Here is a 19409-nt window from a genome sequence, read left to right as displayed (position 1 = left end):
GTAGAAAATTCATTGATAAGAATTCACTGCCACACAATTCACAGAAATAAAGATTAACTACTGGGAAAATTTACCACCATGTAATTTTAATGGAAATTTCTAGGAGCTATAGTCTATAATGTACAGTGAACGGACTATCTGCACCTAGGAGCATGGAATGACTGACTCCCATTTCCAACTGCACTAGGCTGTTGCACTGCTGAAAATATAGAGGAGCCCGCATGAAACTATGATCCAACATGATAGATTGAAATCAAACACGTTAATCATGATTCAGTTATGATGCAGGGCCGTCTAAATGAATGGGCCCAACCAGGAAGAAATAATTCAAAGTTTTTTGTCGTCTGGTCGAATAAATGTGGTTTAGTTTAAAAACAAAACCTCTGATGTTTGGTGCTCTGATAAATTTTATCATTGAAAATAACATTTAGTTGATTCAAAAAGTATATTGCTTCCAGCTTTAGCTGGAAGCAATGTACATTTTTTAAATACTTTGGAAAATGAATCATTTTCCCCATTTCTTTGGGGAGCATCTAGAAATCCTTGGTGGAACGTAGTTTGGGAACACCAGCTCTAAAGACCCCTTGATTTCTGTTTTGTCCAGGCCAGTTAAAGTCAGAGCTGGCTTTAAATTATCTGGTTCCATATTTAAATTGAGCTGTTTTTTTTTCTTCTTGAAAACACTTGTTAAATGATAAAAATAGACACAAAATAGTTTTTTAATTGGTAGAAAACTAGTTTATTTTATTTTTTTCGATTTCAATTGTTCAAAATGTATTCTTGAGCAAAGTGAATAAGTGTGGAAATATCTAGGGTCATAACCAAGTCTGGAAGGGGGGGGGGGGCAAACATAACTTTGCCACTCCCTCCACAGTAAAAGTATAATTTTAAAACATTTGTTACCCCCATCAATTTGGTGCCTGGGACAACTGCCTTCCCCCCAGGTGCTGGCCCTGAAATGTCCCTATCCTTCTGAATTGATGTTTTTCAGCTTTTTCTGTTACTGTCTGGCCATGCCATCTACCAAGGTTTGAAGATGTCATGTTTAGAGCTGACCTTGACACACAAAAAAAGAAAGAAAAAAAATTTTGATATGGTATTGCTTCACATGACCTATTTATTATTCATATGAATCTTGAGGCCTTGATTTCCTTGCAAGTCTTTGCTCTGCACTGTCTTGTTAGTCGCATGTGTTTGCTAGATAATGTGAATGGCCTTACATGTAGAGATTCAAATAAGTTTGCTCATTTGAAATTACCTTTATGGTATCTGGTTGGTTTAGATTTTTCAGTCAAGTTTAGGATGTCATTTAAAAGATTATAGGGTGATATAAAAGATATATGGGTGATTCTCACACGAAATTGGCCTAAATTATGTCCCCAGCAGTTTACGTTGAATATATTTGACACGGAACATTTTTTTTTCGTCACTGTATTCCAGTTTCTAAAAAGTTACCGTTCTATTTTTAATTAATTTTTTTTTATCAAGATTTTTTAGTTTGCTGGAATAAATTTACCATTTGTTAAGGAAATGTCCTTCCCCTGGCTGTCCCCAGTACATTTTTAAAATCAATTTTTTTCATCAACAATATGTATTTTAGGAACCAGTATATTTTTATATTTCATCATTTTAAATATTTTTCATGATTTTAAGTATTTTTTATAGCCATATGAAAATTTTCCTCTAGCTTTTTTTTTTCGTGACATTTGGGAAACAGGTTCAAGTCCTACAACAACAGTTGCAACAACCAAAGTCTATTCGTAAACCGAATTGTTCATAAACCTAAATAGTCCCCTCCCTCCATACACACACAGTAATCAATGTAAAATTTTTTCCAAGGAATGTTCGTATAATATTTTTAAGGTGAATTTTCACTTCTGTGTTTTCCTCTCCGGTGCATAATGTAAAACTCATTGAAATCATTAGATCAGCTGTCTTTATCGTCCCATTTGGAGGGCCATTTGATTAAGTTAAAGGTGTTAAAGTTATACTAATGCCTCTACTTTTGCATCTCGTGCCACGACACGTGAAATGCGGATGACAGCGTTGTCTCCAGCAGTCTGTATGATAGCATATTTTAAAAGAAAAGAATAAAATTGCATCCAACGTGGCTTAGCTAAGTTTCCTCTTGTGCTTGAAGAACTTGTGTTTCCAATCATTTCTGCATCCTAATCATTATATCTTTTAATGACTGTAACACAGGCTTGCAGCTCCAAGGTGAAGAAAAGGGTAGAAACAGAGTTCACAAATTTGTTTTTTAAATTTAGGGGGGAAAATTTCTCTTTGCATTTCAATATAACACAATTTAAAATGAAATCTGGGTCTAGATCATTGTCCTCAATCCCGAATTTTATTATTTGAAATCTAGAACTTGTTTTAATCGCAACTTCTAGTATGGTAATCTTTTCAACACTTTTCGGAGAGTGTTTAGTGAAGCCTGCAAAAACAGAGGGAAATTATGCTAGAATCAACTTGGAAAATAAATATTGGGAATACATTTTGCAGAATGTGTATACATAAATCAAAAAAAAAATCCTGATTTATTTTTATCTCTGCATCAACTGTGGTATATTGTTTTTTAAACTTAAAACAGGTGCACGAAGAGGAAATAAAATTCTTGTTACAGAAATAAAGAATTCAGTAATCAAATTACGGCTGTTGTGTAAAATCACAGGTGCATGCAGCTGTAATATCAGGCATACTTGTCTTCTCTTTGGTCGAAAGCGAAATGTTTCGATCATATAACGAACTCTATAAAAAGATTTTTCGAGTCTTGGAATAGGCAACTACATATTTTGAATGGCAATATTTTCTGTAGAAAGAGTTTAAGGTCTATCTTTTTTAAGCTTTGATTTATTTTTCGAGGATGTTGTGTTCTAATTTTGTCAATTTTCGGAATCTAGGGCTTATTGATGAAGAAATATCCACGAATGTATATAAGATGGTATGATAAATAATATATTTATATGTGTGAATGCTTGATAAACCTATACATGTTCTCGTTTGAAGTAGGTATTATGCCACATATTTTTTTCCCATTCAAGGAAAACTATCGAAATTGTCTTTTAGTGTCAAGGTTTGCGATATCAGAAGAATTTGATGACAAATTATGGTTTGTTTTCCTCTTTCCCCCCCCCCTTGTAAAATTTAGGAAAACTTGGTGTATTTCTGGGAGAAATCGGGAATAGCTACATCCTATATCAATAGTTTTTTCCCTCCTATAAGATTACAATGAGCAAAACATGAAACTATTTGCCGATGCATTTATCAATCTTCCTATAAACAGTTCTGAAATAGCTCGTGATAAGGTAATACGAGCCAAAGGTCGAGGATAAGAGTAGTCTTTATCTCCCTATGTTTTGTGATAAAGCTTCTTAGTGGATGGTCATGTGTGTGTGTGTGTGATATAGATAAGCTAGCTGAATATTTTGATCAATTGGTCAGGATAATTGTGAAGTTCTGTTTATCTCCCCCCCCCCCTTTTTTTCTGTTTCAGTTTTTTTAGTTGATTATATTTCATCCTATCGTAAGTTTGATTAGTGTCAATTAGTGCATAAGCTATGATAAAAGGGGGTATGTATCGGGTAAGGGTTTCAATCAGTTTCAAAGGTTGGCCTAATCAACTGTTCTTAAAAGCTTATGCATTAGGCCACTATGGGCAAAGAGTTATCAAATAATGTATGTGAAATGTTTTATTGTTTAAAATTTCTTCCTTTATCATACACAATGTACTCAGGGACATACGCAGGATCAACCTTTGGAGGGAGCACAAAATGCTCGTGCGAGGACATCAAAATTTCTTGGGAAGAAAATTTTTTAATTACCACCTTTCAAAAAGCATTCATCAAACAAGGGGATTTTCTTTCGATATTTCAATTTTTTTAAAGTTTTGGTAGACTTGAGGAGGGGGGCACGATTCCCTGAGTACCGCAATGTTATTGTTAGGGCTTGACCTATGTGGGGGAAAATTTTTGACGCCAGCCATATTTCTTAGGAGCCAAGCCAGATTTTTTTCTCTACCCCTTTTCTGAAAGTTTGAAGAAACTTGAAGGTAAGGCCTTTTTCTCTTCGCTGGCGGGGCAGGCATGACAAGCTTTTGGATAACTACTGTTACTTTACTGCACACCAGGGTTTAAGCTGGATAAAAAATTCCTTATTGCAAAAAAGCGAAAATGTGGGGGGGGGGGGAAGCTTTAGCAAAATGCTACAATGCTAATGTAATGATTGATGGTTGGATGTCTACTCGTTTCGTACTTCCTGTATGCATTTTTGCGAAAGTGGCTACTATTTTGAGAGGAGAGAGAAAATGTGACCGTAGAGCTTAAACCCTGCTGCACACAAAGTCTGGTCATATATCGCCGTACTGCGATTTCCAACCAGGTGGGAAATGAAGGAGTCATCTATTGGTGGTTGTCCCAGGGTTGGTAGGTAAAGAACCTGTTTCTGATGTTCCCTGGATTCAAACCCGGGGACATTGACAGCAACCTTCATGGTGGAAGACTAGCATCTTACCACTGCATCATTCGGGTGCTTAGCTTTGCATAAATATGGTGTGTGCTAAAACAGTGGTATAGCGTAAAGCTTTAAATTGTCTTCCCATAGTGATTGGAAAACGTTCCTTTGTGTGATTTGTTCCATTGGCTCTGCATCAGATATCACAAATGTTCATGGGTGAAGAATCTCAAGACCTGGCTACATTTTTTTACATGAATTATTTTTTAAAAACCTTTACTTAAAAACAGGGGTCTTCTCAACTTGATGCGTGCGGGCTGGATTTGGCCCTTGGAACCTTTTTTTCAGTGGCCCCTGCAGACCATTTTTAGAAAATAGCCAAAAGACAGAGGATGAAGGGAAAAAAAATAATTTGATTATACCCTCAAGACCACTGAGAGACAGCACAAATCCGAAACTTTTTTTTGGGGGAAAATTTGGCATTTAGAGAAAAGTATATCTACCTGTAGAAATTCTGAAAAATATCTTCGTAAAAAAAAAATTTGTATTTTTTGGGAGAAATAAATTCAGAATTATTTGAAATTATTATTTTGTAATTGATTAAAAAAAAATCATTGAAAGAAATAATTTCAAAATTAATGAAAGTAATATAGTCGATGCATGATATAACGGCCCCATTCGTTTCGTTGAAAATGGACATTGTATTGGGGGAGTTATAAAACATATATGATAGTCGTTCTATGAAAACATTTAGGACTTATTTTACCGGTCGTTGTATTGGAATGGTTTCTATAATGTGGGGGTAGTTATAACGAGCATCGACTGTATTTTTGGAATAACTATTACTTAATTTCGGATAATTGTAAATTTAAGTAATTACAAAATAATCGAAGTAATTAATCAAATTTTTCCAGCCAAAAAATTAAGTATTAATAAAAGGTGTATAATTTCAGAATAAATGACGTCTTTAATTATTTTTTATCCTTGTTGGCTCGTTCTTTTAAGATGAATCACTGTAAATATGGATTCCATCTTTTAAAATTCTAAATACCTCTGGTTGGCATAGTTGCTAAGTTTCTCTCTGACTCCCGAAAAATTCTTTTATCGACCAGAATTGTAAAAAAAATCTTTACTTTTGAGGGGGGGGGGGGAGCTTTTCCCATTAAAGAATTGACTGGTAAAAATAGACTGTTGCTTTCACTTCTTATCCCCAAAATGATGTCACAAGCGTAGTGTAAATTGTAGCCATTGCGTCGAATTACAAAATATTTAATTTTTAGGGGAGGGAAGGCAAAATTTGCCTAACAGCCGGCATCAATTCAGCCTTTCGGCAAAATTGGTAAGATGACGTGTATTTGCTTAGACCACATGTCCCGTTTTTGCACCTGATGGTAATTTTTTTTTCTGTTGGCGAGATTTTATTTGACAGTATTAATGGTGTATAATTTAACCTAGTCATCGGTGACTTGGTGTTAATTGGCATTGATTTACATGATGCCACGTTTTTGAATAAGGGGAAAAAATCCCGGGAATTTTGCCTTTATTAATGAAAAATTCCTACATTGTTTTTTCAAAAATCCCTTTTATATTTATTTTCATGGGGAATTTGGCTCTTCGAAAAATCTCCCTAAATATCATCAAAGTTTGGGTTGGTGGCCCACAGGATTCGTGGGAATATCCTATTTGGCCCAGCAATGTCTGAAAGGTTGAAAGGGTCCTTACTTTTCAAATTTGAAGTTGATGAATTAATATATAGGCTTAATCCAATGTCAAGTGTTGTTATTTGAACTCTTACTGAAACAAAATCTTAATGGTTTTATTCTCAAAATTTTACAGGGTTAATCACAGCAGATGATGCAGGTAATAAGACTGAGCCTACAATACCACCATCTAGTTCAACAACTGAAAAATCTACACTTGTGCCAAAAACAACTCCATCACCAATAACAGAGTCATCAACAAAAACTTCTGGAACAGCTCCAGCATCGACCACGCCTCCAGCTCCTTCGACCACGCCTCCAGCTCCTTCGACCACGCCTCCAGCTCCTTCGACCACGTCTCCAGCTCCTTCGACCACCACTGATAAGCCTAGTAATGTCGGAATGTGGAATGTCTCTTGCATCATTGCGAATATGGAAGTGGAATTTGTTTATCGTAATGTGAGTTCGCTGTTTTTATATCCTTTGAATATAATTAGGGAGGTGAAAACATTCTGTAAAAAATTATATTTTGTATTTGGCTATATGTGTTAAGATGAAAAGCTCAGAGCTGGTCAAATCCCAGGTCGCCATGGCGACTAAAAACATTTGTATTGACACCTAAAATTTTCTTTGTGTAGTTACTGAATTGCAGGCTGAGAGCAGCACAAAATGTTTGGAATTTATAGCATATCTGCCAGCTGCTGTGGTGGTAGAGTGGTCATAATGGCGGACTCGCATCGCAAGGACCCGGGTTCGAACCCCACGGTCACTAGAGTGGGGGTCGGCTGAAGTTGGTTTTTCTATAGTGTTCCCCAACTTTGATGCACGAATGCGAGCTGATCTCCCCTTTAAAAAGTCTCGCCACAGAGAGGAACAGGTCCACAATGGTACAATTATTCAATCATTAAACTTGACTCATAGTTACAAAAATTAATGGCCGCACCACACATAACAAGCATTGCACAGAAACAAACTTCACATTAGGTTCACAATATGTGTATGGACGTTCTGGCATGTACCAATCCATTAGAAATTCCGTAGAGGAATGTGTATGTGGTGTGTGTTCGGTTAAGTAGGAGTAACATATCTGCAAACATGAAAGGGGTTACTATGCCTTTTGAAAAAGTAAAAAGCATTATTTTGTATTTTTTTCTCTGGGTAAGAATGTTTTGACTCCTAAAAAATTGTTCTGCCGCCTTGATTTTTTTTTTTTTGATTCGTCCAGCCTTGTATTACAATATATGTACTAGTGCAGAGCTCGACCAATTGTGAAAAAAATTCGAGGCTCCTACCAAATATTTTTGGAGCCAAGCGTATTTCTTTTCATACTAGTAATCACACACAGAAAGCTTTAGGCACCAATACCTTTTTTTTGTGCTGCCTTGCCCACCTGGGCAAGCCTTGTACTAGTGCAGTGTTTTTTAACATTTTTCTTTGCCTTGGTCTCCCTTCGGGACTATATTATTTTCTTGTGTCCCCTTATCAAGGAGCAAGACTCTTCCTACTTGATTTACGAGGGGTTTTCTGCCACATCAATAATTTTAACAAATTGTATTTAATTCTCGATTTTTGAAATATTGAGTTCACTTGATTTATTTTTCTTTATAAACAAACAAATTTCGTGAATAAGGTTGGTCTTTGGACCTTCATTTAGTGAGATGATGTGGTTCTATGCTGGGTTATTTCATCAACAGCCTCTATACTTAGAAGTGACAGCTTACGTATTTAATGTTACTTTCATTAATCATAGTATCTGATCTCATCTAGGCTTCCTATAGGCTTACACATCAGGGCCATGCCCCAATGGACCCATTACGATGGCCATGGCTCTAAATAGGCATAGAGATTATATTTACAGCAATTGGGAATATTGGGAGAGCTTAGAATTATTTCGAGGTGGGCCTTAAACCTAATATACAGTCGAATACCGTTATAGTAAAAATCTCGTTTTAACGAGTCCTTTTCTAATCCTCCAGATAAGTTTACATAGGGAAAAATGCAAAAAAAGGAATTCCTTTATATAACGGAGTTTTGTTATAATGATTTCTCTGAGTTCATTATAACAGGATTCGACTGTATTTTTATTATGAAAATGGTTTCGAATGTGGGGGGGGGGTGAAGGGTTGGGCCTATATGCCGTATACAAGTTTAGGCCCATTTATACAGGGTCATTTCATCAGCATCAGGGTCTCAGAACTGGCTGGGAGTACCTGCATACAAATTTACATACTTATTCTCAAAAGATAGTATAGTTGACACATTTTTATGAACCTGTATGGACTTGATAATTAGTTCGTAAAATCTGAAGTTTGTAAATGGGAGAGACGATAAAGATGTGCATCATCGTAACATTTCAGTAAATTTTAGATGCTGTGGAATTGATGTAAGATAACATTTCAGCGCGAATCTTGCATCTAAAATATTTATAATCTTGCTGTGAAATATTTTCGGGATACTGGAATGCTGCAGAAACGATCTTTTGCTGATCTTTAATTAGAGTACTCAATATATTATTTGGCAGTTTGTCTTTGTAAGAGTTGCACATAGATCTTTCAAAATCTTTTTTTTAATCTATCAAGCATAATCTTTTCTGTTCTATTGAAATTGCGAAGAGGAAAGTAGCTCTCTTCACGGTCCCCCCCCCCCCCCATATTTTCTCTTTAGACAAGTAGAACGTCCAAATTTAAGTTTATTTTCTTTACAATGAACTCGGGGTGGCTGGAAGAATAACGAGAAAAATAGAAAAACGAGTTCCTAAAATATAGTGTTAACCTTTACAGCTGTGATTCTGAAATATCTGTAAGGAAGCACATCTGATTGGTTTTCATGGTCATGCTGCTGCCCATAAGCCTTTGATCACAAAGTCGAACCGCGTTGCTCGGTTAATGTGGTGCAAAGCACATCGAAATTGGACCGTAGATCAGTGGCGGGTTCTTTGGAGCGACGAATCAAGGTTCACCCTCTACCGTTCGGATGGCAGGGTCTGGGTCTGGCATCTGCCTGGAGAACGTCTCCTGCCAGAATGCATTGTGCCAACAGTCAAGTTCGGCGGAGGTGGAATTATGGTCTGGGGGTGTTTCTCCTGGTATGGACTGGGACCCTTGGTCCCCATTCATGGTAAACTCAACGCGATGCCTACTGCACTATTTTGGATGACAATGTGCTTCCTACGTTGTGGCAGTTTTACGGGGTGGACCCCTGTTACTTACAGGACGACAATGCCAGCTGTCATACTGCGAGGTTAACCAAGGTTTGGTATGGTGCCAATGGGATTCATCGAATGGACTGGCCTGCCCAGAGCCCAGACCTGAACCCTATCGAGAACCTCTGGGACGAGTTGGATCGCCGAATTAAGGGGTGCCCTACCCGTCCAAAATCGGTGAAGGAACTGACATGTCTTCTCCAAGCCGAGTGGAAGAAAATACAACTAGCCGTCACACAAGGACTTGTGGAAAGTATGCCCCGGAGGGTTCACGCTGTAATTGCCTCTCGTGGAGGCTCTACCAACTATTGATTTTGAATAAAGTTAGTTTTTCTTTTCTATCACAGGTGTCCAAATACTTATTGGTAGATAGTGTATATTTTTTTAATTCTTTTTGATCCACATTAAAGATATACATCCACACATGTCGAAAAGTATGAATGAATAATGATAGCATTTCAGTAATTTTTAAATCATTTTAACACAATCATCACATTACCTATTTTCTTGCAATTCTCTGCATTTTAAAGGTAGAATTACTTTGTCTAACTTTTTTTAGTTATTACTGATGTCATTTCTTAGTATTTTGAGTACAATCAAATCTCGTATTCAGAACCAAAAAGTTAAAATAATGATAAAGTTAAAATATGATAATAATTAAGTATTTTTAACAAAATACCACAGTGAAAATATTTCTTTCCCAAGCACTTTGATTCAATGTTTGCATGCATAAATCAAGCTTTTCATTCACAAAAAAATATTTTTTCTCCCTATAGCACAACACCTCAAAGATCTATATATATAAAATTGATTTTCTATCTGTGTGTGTATGTTCTCTATACAAATCTACAATTTTAGATCGATCGTCGTCAAATTTTGCGTATATATCAAATGGGACCTGACTTAAACGATAGGCTACTTTAAAATTTCGCCAGAGCAGGGCAAATGCCCCAAATGGGCAAAAAACCGTAGGGCAACAATGGTTTTTGGGCCTCAACAATCACTTTCGGAACATTTACTTTGGTTACCATGGTTCCCTAGCAATGCGTTTCAGACGTGTATATGCCTTTACAATGGTTTGTCATTTATTCAAAACTGTCAGTAAATGTATAATATTTATGCCTTTATAATGGTTTGCCGCATTTTCAATACTCCCAGTAATGAGGTTTTTTGAATGATGACGTAATCATCATCAGCATTGCTTTGATGGTCAGGAAAAGGGTGATCCTCATAGAAATCAGTGTTAAAATTGCCAATTTTAATGTAGAAATGTGGAAATTTGGTGGGGTTTTCTGTCACATCAATAATTTTAAAAATTGTATAGAATTCTCGATTTTTGAAATATTGAGTTCGCTTAGAGATATACGAAGCCCAGGAGATTAAATATGACGTAATTAGCCTCGGACCTGCTTTCGAGCTGGATATTCAGGCAATAACTGATTTCAAACGTTTATTTATATCTTCTCAAGCATGAAAATTAATGTCTCCGTATTGTCTTTTAATATTCAACTGTATAAATTCACATAGTTTAGGTTGTTTTAAAATTAATTATGGGCCCGTAAAAAGTAAGTCGAAAAAATTCCACAGCTTTAATCAAGAATTTTTTGAATGGGGGGGGGGGGGAATCGAAATACTGAGTGACCCTTAAAAAAGGGGAAAAAAATATATATATTCATTTCTACGTTTCTTTAAATCTAGATTTGTTTATTTCATGAGTTGCCATATTGGTGAACTTAGACACAGTTTGCATGTCCCTCACAGAAAGAGGGAGATATCGCATGATCCAAAAAGCCTCATTGAAGAAAACCTGGGCAACGCCAGGTATTATATAGCTACAGGGTTCCCAGCAACCTGGAAAGTCAGGGAGAATCAGGGAAAGTCAGGGAATCGGAAAACGGTCAGGGAAAGTCAGGGAAAATATGAAATATTTGTCAAAAGTCAGGGAAAATTCTAAATACTTGGGAAAAGTCAGGGAAAATTTGAAGGGGAAAAAATCAGAGGATAAATAATTCAAATGATTTACCTTCACTTTTTTCCATGGAAGATTATTTTTCGGATCCCCAGGGAGAGGAAAAAAAATCCTTATCAGCATTTTCCTCCAGATCCCCTACTGAGAGAAATGTCTTATCAGTTGAAGGGTGGGATTTTACAATGTTGGCCAAGAAAGAATCTGCCCTCTGAGTAAATAGATGAAGGGATGTAAAGTGGAGAGACCCTCCTTTCCATTGTTGAAAGCAAAGCCAATATACCAGCTCTTAACTTCTTTTCTATTTCTTCTGAAAAAACATTTTATTTTCTTGTTTTTTTTTCCTGCCTGTGGGTAGAGAACCTTTAGGCCCGTTTCACACTGAGCGGACCTGGGTCCAGATCCCAGATCCGCATGCCCTTTCACATGAGCACTAAAGTTCTAAAAAATCTTTAGCTTGAAATTTTTGCATAAAAACTTTTTTTCCCCCAATTTTTGTAATTGTTTTTCTCCTTCACCCCTGATTCAGTGCTCATAGGCAGCCTAGAGCTATTCTTTGGTGGTTTAATCTAGAGCCCCATAGAATAATCTTAATAGTTTAATCTTAACATAAAGATGCCTTTTCAGTTTGATCGTCACAATTAGTCAAAGGGAGAATATATCTCAAAATATTTTCAAAAGGTTGTGAAAAAAAATCTAAGATCTGTCTTTTTAGAAAATATGAAAAACAAATTCCAAAAACACATCCAATGATGTTCCAAAAAAAAAAAAAAAAATCAGGAGATATCAAAGACTTTGCAAGTAGAAAAAGGGGGAGGGGTGGAGACTTTCAAAATGTCTGTGCTTAGAAATATTCACATCACAATTCTGTGTTAAGCCTGGATTACACTATAAAAAATTTATAATTCTTTTACAAATGTTACCAATAAACTGATTGGTTGCATTTTCTCGAATGTAACCGATAAATTTATTGGTTGCTTTGTTTCAAGTTTTATAAAATAACTTTTAGAGTGAAATCCCATCCTTAGATTAGTCACATTTTTTTTTAAGTTTATAGACTCAATATCATGTAACGTATATATGTAGGTATTGGGGGTGGGAGACACACACCAAAACTATTCAAGTGCTTAGGGCTTTCAAACGTGTTAATCCAGCCCTGAGTGAATGCCGTCCATGGATAATGTTGTTTAATAAAAGTATTTAGTTTTAAAAATAAAAAAAATATTTAAAACAATTTTAAATATTTATATTTTAAAAATTTAAAAATAAAAAAAATTTGTGATTAAATTTAAAAGTTATTAAAGTATTCAGTCAATTATATTTGTAATGAATTACAGAACGGCTTATAATTTTGGTCCCGTCAGTGTTTGTTGTTGGCAGGTTTTATTATATAAAATTGTAAAGTATGGACAAAAGGCAGTTAAAGTTGCTATATCTCCTTTATCTCAGAAGGAAATGGAGGGATAGACATAGACAAGTACATCCTATTGATGCACAGGGACCTTCATATGGTGTTTTTATATTTATGTCAAATAATTAAAAAATTCCATGGGAAATCATCTTGAAAAAGTAGCCAAAGATGTGGACTAATTCGACCTGCATCCACGTTGTGTGAATAGCTCCAAATAACCTAATGTACGATACTTGTATGTGCGGATGTGGAGCCCGCACGTAGGTTTTGACACATGCGGATGCCATCCGGACCCACACGAACACTTCAAAGGTGCGGGCGCATTCCACATCGTCTGAAATGCTCTGTATATACCAATTGTTAAAACTTCTTCCGGACCTGCTTCCACATCCACTCCATGTGAAAGGGCCCTTAACCTTTATATGTTGAAGAATGATTTGAATTCAGTTATCTCTGTGAAATTTCCAAGGAAACTAGTGTTGTGTACAAGATCATATACACTGTTTGATTTTGTAAGGAGTGGTGGTGGCGGCAAAATATTAGCATCTGTCTGTAATGTGCTTTTCAATGGTGTATTAACGTGAAATGATATACAGTCGCACCTTCCCGTATTTGTGGTTTTTTTCCCTTCATTGGATTTTTTCCTCAGCAATCGTCATTTACATGTTTTGTTTACAAAATTTGAGTTGTGCCTGTTTAGGATGGCTCATTTGTCTAGTGCTACTGATAATGCTCCGAAAATATTAAAAAAAAAAAAAAATTATATATATTGACTATGCTTGGTGAAAGTCAGTCAGTTGCTGCTGTGGCTCACCACCAGATGATTTTCATGATATAGATCCCTCTATATTACGTTCTTCACATTAGAAAAATTGGTAGAGGAAGTCTTGTCAACATACTCCAACATGATGATATGAAGAAGAAACTGCAAACAGAAATTACAATGTTCTTTCAGGAAACATCACCAACAATCAATCGCTGCACCCTCGTTTACATTTCCTTATAATTTTGCGTTACCCTGCTCTTCTCATGATGTTCAATAAACAAGATAAACAAAAAATCTATGGTTTCAGTTATTTGCAATTTCCCATATTTTCCCCACCCCCAGAATGTAACCCCCACAAATACGGGGAGGGGGTCGACTATAATTTAGAGCATAGTTTCCTAATCTTTTTTGGCCCATCACCACCCTTCAGAATTTTTTTTCACCCATCGCCCCCAATGCAATTAACCCATAGGATCCTATTTTATACCTGTAGCTTCTACTGCCCCCTGGAACATTCCATCGCCCCCAAGGGGGCGTTAACGCCCACATTGGGAATCACTGATTTAGTGATATTAGATGGTTTAGAATTATATATGCGTGTGACAGTGTACGTGCATTTGGTCAGGGAAATTTTTGAATTTGGTCAGGGAGAGTCAGGGAAATGATCAAGAGGATTTTGCTGGGAACCCTGAGCTAGTAAACTATGAAATTGCAAAATATATTTTGGATTTGGATTATCGACCAGGTGTTTTGCGTTAAAATGGAATTTCAAACAAAAAATATGAGGAACCACTGATTATTGAAAATTAATAAATATGAGGAACCACTGATTATTGAAAATTAATAAATATATACTCATAGTGTTGCCAACACTTCAAAAATACATTTTTTATTGTTTAAATTAGTTTACTCTTGTGTATAATTTTTTCTACAAATCAAAAATTTCCAGGAATAAAGAAAAATCCACCAGCAATAAGTCTTTGCTTTTGAAATTTATCTGAGCGATGATCTGAGTGAAACTTCCTCGTGCCTTGACTGGATGATGTGGCATTAGCTTGTACTGCATAGCAAAGCTTGTTCGTGCTGGGCTTTTCCAAAATACTTTCCATTTTAGGGTTCATGCTCTTTAAGACTGTGTTGTAAAATTCTCAGAGTTCTGCCTTGTTCTTCATTGGGGTATTTCCATGGTTTATCTTCTTTTTTTTTTTTGCAATCACGAATTCCTTTCGAGGGAACATGAATGCATGATTTTTAATTTTCTAAAAAGTCCACTGATGAAATGTTTCTATATTCAGAAATTTGTTACTTCTAAGTTCAAGAGAATATTTAAATTTTGTGTTTGTAGACATTTTATCAGTTTGGGCTTTCTAAAATCAAGTCCAATCCGCTACATTAGCACTATGTGAGTCATTAAAAGATTTATTATAAGAAAAGGGGTGGCAAAATGAATCGTAAAACTCGTTCACCCGCAACGTGTAAAACATCTGAAAAGAAGTTTCACGGTTGAACAAAGATGGACTTTTTTCGTAAGTCACTTTTTATGATTAAAAAAAAGCAAAGTTTCAAGTACCATTTTCTAAAACAATTTACATTACTATTACTAAAATGGTATAATTGGTACTAATGGTAATTTACATTTACCATTATCTAAAACAAGTACCGAGTTCTACACAGAGCTGAAAAAACAATAAAAAAAAAAAAAAACCTAAAAATGAATGGCAAGAACAATTTTGTTTCACTCAAGCACAACTGAGTAAGTAATAAGTAAAGCTAAGAAAGTTAAGTTTTTCATCACATTTCTGTGAAAATCTTATTTGAGTGATCACCCTATTTTGACCTTCCCCTGCTTCCCAATGTAAACAAATACTGTGAAATAACATCTCAAGATACACCAGACATTTCTCTGCACACTGCCCCCCCCCCCCCCCGATACGAGAACTTCATTTTTAATTATTTTTTTCCCACTTAATTTCGTGATTTGGACCCACTGTGTGCTGGCTGGATATGATTTCTACCATTCACTGGCCAGAAAAATCTTGATGCATGGGCTAACCTGTGGTGTGTGTGTGTGTGTGGTGCTTGAGAAGCCTTAGATGATGTCCCTTAACAATAATTACCATCTGATTGTGTATAATTTTAGGAAATTGTGTGCCCTTACGATGTTGCAAAGATGGCTCTGTTCTCGTGGACAAGGAACCTGGTTTGCTTTGCAGGTCTGAATTGATACAACTCTGCTATGGGAAAGGGAGGGTTGGTAGTAAAACTAGTTGGATTTTTTTCTCAAAAACTATTCCTCTCAATTTGTGATTTTTGTTAATAAAAGACATGTTTAGTATATATATATAAATGACTATAATATATAAATAAGACATGTACATATATATAAAATAAATTTTTATAGATCCTTTTCTGACATTTGGTGTGCTGTATCGCATCAGTGGCTTCATTGATCATTAGGGACAGTTCAACTCTTTTAGACTCCCCACTCAAATAGATTCCAAGTATTGCCTGTTCTTTTTCTCCTCACCCTTCTATGTGACTTAAGCCGGTATTACACTATAAAAGTTTGATAAAAAATCCTTTTATAAAATTTGAAAAATATAACCAATAAGGTTATTGGCTACATTCTGGAAAATGCAACCGGTGACCTTATTGGCTGTATTTTTCAAGTTTTATAAAAGGACTTTTATATCAAACTTTTATAGTGTAATACCGGCCTTAGATTTGTTTTTCAGGTTTCCACCTCTGACAAGACTTTTTCTTCCTCACCCTTCACAAATCCAAAACATACCCATACTCCATATCTATCCGTCTTTGGCAGTTTTAGACAAAAGAGTTGAAAATTATAAGGTGCCATGGTGGGAGGTAATTCTGTACCAGTATCTCCCAATTTACTGTCACAAAGTTTATGTGGATAAGAGGGACCACACACACACACATGGGGGATTTGTGACGTTGATGTTATTACGGGTTAGGAAAAGGTTGATCAACACTGATTTATGCTTTGTTCGTGAAAATTGTAAACATCTAATTTTGTAGTTTAATTTTTTTAGACTACTTTGCTTATTTCTAATATTTGTTCCAAATATTCATTGATGTGCTTTTTTCTTCCATCCAAATGAAGAACTCCTTGAATCACATTCTATCGCCTCATGCAAAGACTGATGGCAGCGATTGTGGAATCAAAGATGAAACCCAGTTGCTCGTTTTGAAAGATGACGTGTACGAATTACACTTGGTGTTTTTCAACGATTCAAACACCATCTATGTTCGCAATATATCTGCTGTGTATCCCAATAGTAAGTAGCCAGTAATTTGTGATTACATCAGAGTATAAAATAGGCTGAACACAATATTCTTAAGCTTGAAAATTATGACGCATTTGAAAAATTATTTGTTATACAACTTCTATTCGTTGTTGATGCTGTACAAGTTAATGCCTTTTTCGTAGGTGCCAATGCTTCCGATTTACCCGGAATCCTTCCGATTTTTCAGCCTTATTAAAATCTTTCGGTCGGAAATATAATTCTTCAGATTTTTTGTATCTTCATCAGAAAATCCTGGAAAGACCTCAAATTGAGCTTTGTTTGAATGGAAAATTCCTAAAGAAAGTACTCTTTCAGTCCTTGCAATTTCAGGCTGACCCCGTTTTCTCAGGCAAAATATGGGTAAATCAGGATTTCAAGCGCAAAAAATTGGTAATTGTCGTCAAATATGATGCCAAAAGCAAGCAAAGTAGCTAATTATTGCCAAAAAATCAGGACAGCGAAAAATGCGTCCTGGAAAAACAGGATTTATATATAGTCACCATTGCAATTTCAAAGAAAGTCCCCAGGTTTTCCCTTTTATTTGTTTGACATGTTTTTTTTGATGAATGTGTCATCACGTGATAAACTATAGATTTTTCAAGTCCGTGAATTGACGCCTATGCTTTTTTTTCTTTGATTGCCTCAAAGTATTGCACAAGCATCTATCAGACTAAAATAGGGTAGTTCTCGAATAAATGACAAGTGGTTTAATCCTTTAATTGGCAAGCATTCAAATGTCCAAAGAAAATGTTTTTTGAGGAGTTAAATTAAAATTAAGTGAATGAGAGGCACTTAGAGTGCTGGCAACATTATTTTATATACAGCATGAATTTTCCTCGCAGCACTCATATTTTTTCCTACTTTCGCAGCAATCGTCCTTTTTTACCCCTATTCTCTCCTACTATTCCTATTTTATCCCTCCCTCCCTTCTATTTGCAGCCAATATCTCGCTACGAAAATTCCAAGAACAAACAACCACAAAATGTCACTGTTTTTCCTCCCTTTTCTGATGTGTTTTATTCACATAACTCGCTACGAAAATTTTTTTTTCAGTTTCACTGGAGTAGGGGACAAAGACAAGAGTCTATCGTGCAATCCTGTTCAGCCCAAAGGAACACAGTGTTCCTAGGAAAGAAAATGTCTATCCTATGTAGTTTAGTGGTAGAACACGTGTCTGGAAAGTACAAGATAGGTGGTTCTATTCCCCACTGAGGAATGCAACTTTTCTTTTCAATTATCTTCGCTTGGTATCCAGTGTCATCTGTACTTTGTGCAATTAGCGGAGAGGTTCATCATTTTGTTTGACTATTGTTTAGTAAAACTTACTCATTGTTATCTAGTGGCTTACTGCAATATTTTTCTTTTTGTCTTTTTAAAAGGAACCCATCCAATAACATTCTTTTCTCCTTTTGAGGATTTCACAGAAATGGAAAGTTGCACTGTCACCGGACAGATTCATTGCTCGCACTGCTGCAGCTTTATTTGTGATTCTTTCGTACAAAATTTTGCACAGTTTCCCATATTTTAACGCATTTCTCTGTAATTTCATTTGAAATAAAGGATTCCTTCTCATTTCTCTCCACTTTCTCAGACAAGATCTTGTCCATAAGTTCTTGCTAGTGCACGCAATGGTTCAGTTTGTCTGTTGACCGCTGTGGGGTCATAGTGAAAGGTTCTCGTCCCACCAACAGCACAATAGTGGTTGGCTGAAGCTGTTTTTCTGTGGTTCTCAACTTCTGGGTATGAATGCGTGCGGATCTCCTCATTGAAAAGTCTTGCTATAGAGAGCAACAGACCTACAGTGGTACAAGTATTTCAACCATTACACTTCACTTATAGTTTGAAAAATAGATGGCAACATTAAATTTCCCGCACAACACTAGATATACTCAAACTGTTAGTTACACATGCACATTTCCGACCAGGGTTTAAGTTAGGTAAGAAATTCCTTTAGCAAAAAAAATGAAAATGGGGGGAAAAGCTTTAGCAAAATGCAGACATGCCAACATTGGCTTTAAGCTTGTCAGTAGTGATTAATGTTCAGCTTTGCCATGGGGAGGAAGAGGGGTACCCCTCTAGGACGACATAATCATAGTGCAATAAAAAATAAAGTCAATTTGTTAAATTTACAATTAAAATTGCAGTTGAAAGTTTATTAAATATAGCACCTCATTGGCGCTAGGAACTAGAAAGCTCAGGTCACGTACCCCCCCCCTCCCCGAAGCAATGTTTGAAGGTCTCCTAGTCCCTTAATAAACTCTTCGGGGATATTCAATACAATCCCAACCTGCATACGCCCTTGTGGGTCATATGCGGATGTCTTGCAACCCCCATATATCTTCTTGTTTTGTTCTAAGCATGATTCTACTTGGTTCTGCTATAATCCTAGACCCCCCCATCCCCCTTTTTCTTTATCAGAGCTCTTACTGCACTTACGATGAAACATTCTTTCCAACACAAGTTCCACGAGCTGGACCATGCACTATGCAAATGAAGCAGAGTCCGGACCCGCTGCAAAAAACATGTCCACTTCGCCATTCTGAACCTCTCAAAAACCTGTTTTTAGCCAACAGCTTGATGCGGTTTTGACAGAAAACAATATTT

General features: G+C 36.1%; 1 protein-coding gene across 3 annotated transcripts in view; it reads left to right on the top strand.

Annotated features, from left to right (window-relative positions):
- Positions 1–19409, top strand: part of LOC149068069 (lysosome-associated membrane glycoprotein 1-like) — a 34773-nt gene that overhangs the window by 1953 nt on the left and 13411 nt on the right. For all 3 annotated transcript variants that reach the window (XM_089251660.1, XM_089251659.1, XM_089251658.1), the window contains 2 exons: positions 6289–6611; positions 16622–16796. In XM_089251660.1, the coding sequence (XP_089107786.1) occupies positions 6289–6611; positions 16622–16796 (498 nt within the window). The remainder of the gene's footprint in view (positions 1–6288; positions 6612–16621; positions 16797–19409) is intronic.

Source organism: Pholcus phalangioides, unplaced genomic scaffold, assembly GCF_987345545.1.
Source record: "Pholcus phalangioides strain wild (caught in Gottingen) unplaced genomic scaffold, Ppha-v1.0 ptg000027l_1, whole genome shotgun sequence".
Taxonomy (NCBI): Eukaryota; Metazoa; Arthropoda; class Arachnida; order Araneae; family Pholcidae; genus Pholcus; species Pholcus phalangioides.
The sequence above is the reverse complement of the archived record's forward strand: the minus strand, read 5'-3'. Positions and strand labels throughout refer to the sequence as shown.